This window comes from Scyliorhinus torazame, chromosome 18, assembly GCF_047496885.1.
Source record: "Scyliorhinus torazame isolate Kashiwa2021f chromosome 18, sScyTor2.1, whole genome shotgun sequence".
NCBI lineage: Eukaryota > Metazoa > Chordata > Chondrichthyes > Carcharhiniformes > Scyliorhinidae > Scyliorhinus > Scyliorhinus torazame.
The window spans coordinates 119,267,990-119,273,989 of NC_092724.1; the positions used below are offsets into that span (position 1 = coordinate 119,267,990).

The following is a 6,000-nucleotide window of genomic DNA, read 5'->3' on the forward strand; positions in this document are numbered from 1 at the left end:
TAATCACTTGCTGGGCCTGTATACTAACATTATGTGATTATGTACCAGGGTAACTAGATCCCTCTGTATCACCAATTTCTGCAATCTCTCCATTTCAATGATATGCTGTTTTTCTATTCTTCCTGCCAAAGTGGACAAGTTTACATTTTCCCACATTATTCTCCATCTGCCAAATTTTTGCGCACTCATTTAACACGTCCATATCCCTTTGCACAGTCTCTGTCTCCCCTTGACAACTTACTTTCCTACTTACCTTGGTGTCATTATCAAATATACATTTACCCCCTTCATCCAAATCATTGATATAGATTGTATATAGTTGAGGAATCAGTTGTGGAGAGGAGTGAATGTTTAAATTAATGGATGGGTGCTCATCAAGCAGACTGCTTTGTTCTGAATATAGATGGTATCCAGCCTTTTGGGTGACGTTAATGTTGTTGGAGCTGCAGTGATCCAAGCAAGCGGAGATAATTCCATCACACTCCTGACTTGTGCCTTGTAGGCGGTGGACAGGCTTTTGAGAGTCAGGAAGTGAGTTACTCGCCGCAGGATTCCCAGCCTCTGACCTGCTCTTGCAGCCGCCATATTTATGTGACCGGTTCAGTTCAGTTTCTGATCAATGATAAACTCCAGGATGTCGATAGTGGAGGATTCAGCAGTGGTAATGTCATTGAATGTCATGAGGAGATGGTTAGATTTTCTATTTTTGGATGTGCACATTGCCTGACACTTGCGTGCATGAATGTTACTTGCCACTTATCAACTCAAGCCTGAATGCTGTCCTGGTCTTGCTGCATTTCAGAACTGACTACAATTATTCGGAACTGGAAGACTGTGGTTTACATTGGCAAGAACTGGCTTATGAATTGACAGTGGATGTTATAGTGACTGCACCTTTTAGTATATAACTGAAACAGTGTTAGAGAAGCTGTATTTGGCAACAACTACAAATCAAGGTGATATTAATTGGGAGTTTCCTTTCTCCTGTTCCCCATCTCTATTTCTGTGAATGTCTTGAGTTTCAGAGTTACTCTGGACAACAAACGTATATAGCTATACAGCTAACGGTTGAACACAGCTCTTGGAAACCATTGAAGATACTTAACTTGGCTCATGAAATGCTCAATTGCGTATTTTGTTTGTCCTTACATCATTTAATTGTGGTCCTCGCTGGATTTCCACTCTGAGCTGAGTTTCCAACCTCGGTCTGGCTGGTAAGTGGGGAACTTCCATTAGTTGCAATGTCCGTAGGCTTGGGAGGGCAAAGGTTTTTACTTTGACTCCCTGTGTCGTGTCTCACATTGCAGAGTGCATGTGTGTGTGAGTACTAGGTGCGGACAGAATCAGTTTTGGCTGTGGTGCCAGTCTGCCAGAAACATGTAGCCTGCAGGCAATCGTATCCAGATTGATGGGAAGAATGATCACTTGTTAAAAATGCACGTTGCTGGATGACAGGCAGTTTCTGTGGAGCTGTACCCTGGCCAAGAGTAACCATCTTCAGGAGTGGGTGTGCAAATATGTGAAAGTCTGTGGATATATGTACTGTGGCTGTGTTCAATTGCTGTGAGGCTTGTTATGTTGGACAGACTTGTATCTATATTTGATACTCTAAATGTAAACTACAAGAAATAAATTGTTGCAGTGCATTTTAGTGTTTGCGAGATTTGCTAAAGCATGTTTTCCTTACAGATGAGTCGGTGTTAATGGATCTGAAGGCTCTGTTACTGGAAGCTAAGCAAAAAGTCCCGCCTGTTCTACAAGTCCTTCAGACCGGAGATGAGACTATGCTAGATATTGGAGGTACGTTGGTCTGTTGGCTGTAAATGGCCTTTAGCTTAACCCTTCTATTTGCAGATGGCCAACTTTAGAAAGCTGAATAGAAAGTCTTGTGCCACGCCACAACTCACGTCTGTCAAAGTGTAGGGAAATACAGCAGTCATTTTGTGCAAAGCGAGATTCCAAGAGGGCTAGGCTTTGGGTGGTGCAGCTTTGGGCTGTACTGAGACCAGCTTATTTCTAGATGATATGTAACATTTTTGTTTTACTCTTGAGAAGATCACTGAACAATTCAAAATTAAATTTCTTCCTGATATCAGCACTCCACACACCCAACAACGAGGTGTACAGATGACTGCCTGGTTTGTGTTATTGTCAGTGAGGAAAGTTGCTTGTTTCTTTGGTTTTTCCCTCTCCCTCCTGTAGAAAGGGGAGGTAGTGGCATACTGTATTGTCACTGGATTAGTTGTCCAGAGACCCGCATTCGAATCCCACCACTGCAGATGGTGAAATTTGAATCTAATAAAATTTGCAGTTGAAATTCTAATGATGACCATGAAACCATTGTTGATTATCTGGTTCACTAATGTCCTGGTCTGGCCTACATGCAACTCCAGATCCACAGCAATGTGGCTGACTTTTATCTGTCCTTCAAGGGCAATTAAGGATTGGCAATAACTGCTCACCCAGCAGGTGATGCTCACATCTCATGAACAAATAAAAAATATTAATTTATTGTGTAATGAGGAACCCCGCTATTTAAAAAGTGAGGTAGAGAGAAAACGGGGAATCATAGACCAGTCAGCCTGATAACGATGGTAGGGAAAATTCGAGAGTCCATTACAAAAGATTTAATAGCGGAGCACTTGGAAAACAGTGGCAGAATCAGCAGAGTCAGCATAGATTTACAAAAGGAATCATTCGAGGATGTAGAGTTCATGAGAGGGAGCCAGTGGATGTGGTTTATTTGGACTTTCAGAAGGCTATCGACAAAGGAGTGAAATCCCCGCCTCCTTTGTGGTGTAGGCACTGTAGACATTGAGGCTGCATGAGCACTGGTGGAAATGTATTTGCTATTTAATGTAATTCTGGTTCTTTGTTCAGGTGAAAGAGGCTGCACCTTTTGTGGTGGTTTGGGCCATCGTATCACAGACTGTCCAAAACTGGAGGCCATGCAGACGAAGCAGGTCAGCAACATTGGGCGCAAGGACTATCTGGCTCACAGCTCAATGGACTTCTAACTTGATACATCCCAGTGCAACTAGCAGCTCCGTGAACGAATCTGTGCACCGCACGCAGACAGAGAGAGAAAGACCAGGTGTGTAATTCTGTGACCAGCTCCATGCATTTCCCCAATGTTCATGTTTTCTTGATCAGCTGACAGCACATTTACCTGCAATTTTAAAAGGCAACATTTCATTGTTGCAGAACGCTTCAGTTTGTCGAGCAGCTTGCTGCCTTATTTGGATGTTAAGACTACGATGAACAAGTATTGGCTTTTGTCAACCTGCACCTTAACAATGGACTTCAGTAAATGGGATATATTCTTACATAATCCTCAGTATCTTGATGGATGTTCTTGCTGGGTGATCTTCATTGACGTGTTAGACACTCAACTGACCAAGAAAGTAACTGTATTTGTTGAAAATAAAGTCTATTATTTCTGAAATAATGTGTTGAGTATCTCTCTCTCCCTACTCCAAGATCATCCTGGAATGCAAAAGTGACCCCAACTTCTTCATGAGCATCCATTCCACATATATTCATATGCAGGAGTCTGTCCTTTGCAGACAAAAGGAACATGTCCAAGCATTGTGCCTTTTTTTTTAATAAACTAAAACTCGGGGGAACAATATTTTCCTGGTGCATTCTTCATGGCATTGTCTCAGCCAATCAAAGTCAACTTGCCAACAAATCAGCACCCTTTCCTCATGTAGTATAAATTGTTGCTCCATTTGAAATTTGACATTTTTGTGTCTGCCCTCACACGTGCAAGGTGAAAGGTTTCGACAAGGTCTCTTTTTTAAAATTCAGCGATACCGGAATTACATAATCGATTCAGAAGGAAAAGCAAATTAATCAGCCTGATTGGAAAGCCTTGATTATTCTGTGGCCAGCACAGAAAATAACAAAATTAAAACAGGAACTGGAGAGGGAGGAAGGATGCGGTGGAGATGAGTAAGAGTAGGCTGCGTGATATTGAGTATAAGTCAGAGGACACAAAACAGCTTTGCGAGTCTTTTTAAAAAATCAATATCTGATTTGCAGGCTGAGAATATTGATAAAATCAGAAAGTTGATAGGTGTGAGGCAGAGCTGGGATAATGGAACTGATGTATAGATCAGTTCCAAAGTAAAACTGATGAACTGGATGCTGCCCAAGGGGTGTTCTTAAGCAGTAAGTGGGAGAACAGCAAAGTTCTGGGAAAGGAAGCAATCATGAGATGTAGCAAAACCAGATTCGGGAACTGAAACAAAAGCAAATGGACGCTGGAAACACGAAATCAAAACAGAAACTGCTGGAAATACTCCGCAGGTTTGGCAGCATCTGTGGAAAGTGAAACAGAATTAAGGCTTCAGGCCTGTGACCTTTCATCAGACCTGGGTAAAGCTAAAAATGTAATGTTTTAAGCAAGTGGAAGGAGTGGGTAGGAAGAAGAACAAAAGGGAGGGTCTGTGATAGTGTGGAGGGCAGGAGGGCTTAAATAACGAAAGGTTTTATGGAGAAAAAGCCCAAAGTAGAGGGAATGAGACAAGTAAAGACACAAAATATGTATTTGGAGGAGATGTAAATGGCAGGGTAGCAGCTGTCTGAAGCGAAGTAAAGGAACTAGAGAAGAAAGGAAAAAAAAAGCAAAGCAGTAAAGAAACATGAAACAAAATGGGGGCAGAGGTCACGATCTAAAATTGGGATGGTTGTAAAGTGCCATATTGAAAGATGCGATGCTGTCCCTTGAGCTGGCGTTGACCTTCATTGGAACACTGTAGTAGGTTGAGGACAGAAAGGTCAGAGTTGGGAGCAAGGTTGAGAATTGGAATGGCAGGCGACTGGAGGCTTGGGTTGATGCCTGTGAACTGAATATCAGTCAGTTTGCGCTTGGTCCCCCCCACATCATAAGAGAAAACTACATCAGCAGTGAACACATTAAAAATGCTAAATTGAAATAAGTACAAGAAAATCATTGATCCATTTGGAAGAAGTGTTTGGGGCCTAGAATGGTGAGAAGGGAGGAGGTAAATGGATTGAAAGATTGTTTAAAATCAGAGATTAGCTGGAACAAAGGAGCTTCCTTACAGCCAGCCATTATTTAAATGGCCAGGACATCAGCTGCTTGAGTATTGTTGGAACTGCACTCATCCAGGAAAGCTGAAAGCATTGACTCCTCACTTTGGGGAGTCGGGAGGTGAGTTACTTGCCGCACAACTCCCAGACTATGACCTGCTCTTGTAGCCACAGTATTTGTTTGGCTAGTGCAGTTTGAAGTCATCGACTTCAGGAAGCGTAGTGGAGAACATGGCCCTGTCTACATAAATGGGAACAAAGTAGAAAGGGGTGAGAGCTTCAGGTTTTAGGTGTACAGATCACCAACAGCCTGTCCTGGTCCCCCCAAGCCGACACTATAGTTAAGAAAGCCCACCAACCACTCTACTTTCTCAGAAGACTAAGGAAATTTATCATGTCAGCTACGACCCTCACCAACTTCTACAGATACCCCATAGAAAGCATTCTTTCTGGTTGTATCACAGCTTGGTATGGAGCCTGCTCTGCCCAAAACCACAGGAAACTACAAAAGGTTGTGAATGTAGCCCAGTCCATCACGCAAACCAGCCTCCCATCCATTGACTCTATCTATAATTCCTGCTGCCTCAGCAAGGCAGCCAGCATAATTAAGGACCCCACGCACCCCGGACATACTCTCTTCCACCTTGCTCCGTCAGAAAAAAGATACCAAAGTTTGAGGTCATGTACCAACCGACTTAAGAACAGCTTCTTCCCTACTGCCATCAGACTTTTGAATGGGCCAAAATTTGCCACATGGAGTTTAACGTGGATAAGTGCGAGGTTATCCATTTTGGGCAGAGAAATGGAAAGGCAATTTATTATTTAAATGGAGAGAGACTTTAGCATGCTTCAGTGCAGAGGTATTTCTGGGGTGGCAGTGATTAGCACTGCTGCCTCAGTGCCAGGGACCCGGGTTCAATTCCTGCCTTGGCTAACTGTCTT

At 42.9% G+C, this 6,000-nt stretch overlaps 1 protein-coding gene across 3 annotated transcripts in view; it reads left to right on the forward strand.

Annotated features, from left to right (window-relative positions):
* ddx41 (DEAD-box helicase 41) overlaps positions 1–3,448 on the forward strand; it is an 87,239-nt gene extending 83,791 nt beyond the window's left edge. For all 3 annotated transcript variants that reach the window (XM_072483234.1, XM_072483237.1, XM_072483235.1), the window contains 2 exons: positions 1,690–1,800; positions 2,881–3,448. In XM_072483234.1, the coding sequence (XP_072339335.1) occupies positions 1,690–1,800; positions 2,881–3,017 (248 nt within the window). In that variant the 3' untranslated portion in view covers positions 3,018–3,448. The remainder of the gene's footprint in view (positions 1–1,689; positions 1,801–2,880) is intronic.
* The last annotated feature ends 2,552 nt before the right edge of the window (positions 3,449–6,000 follow it).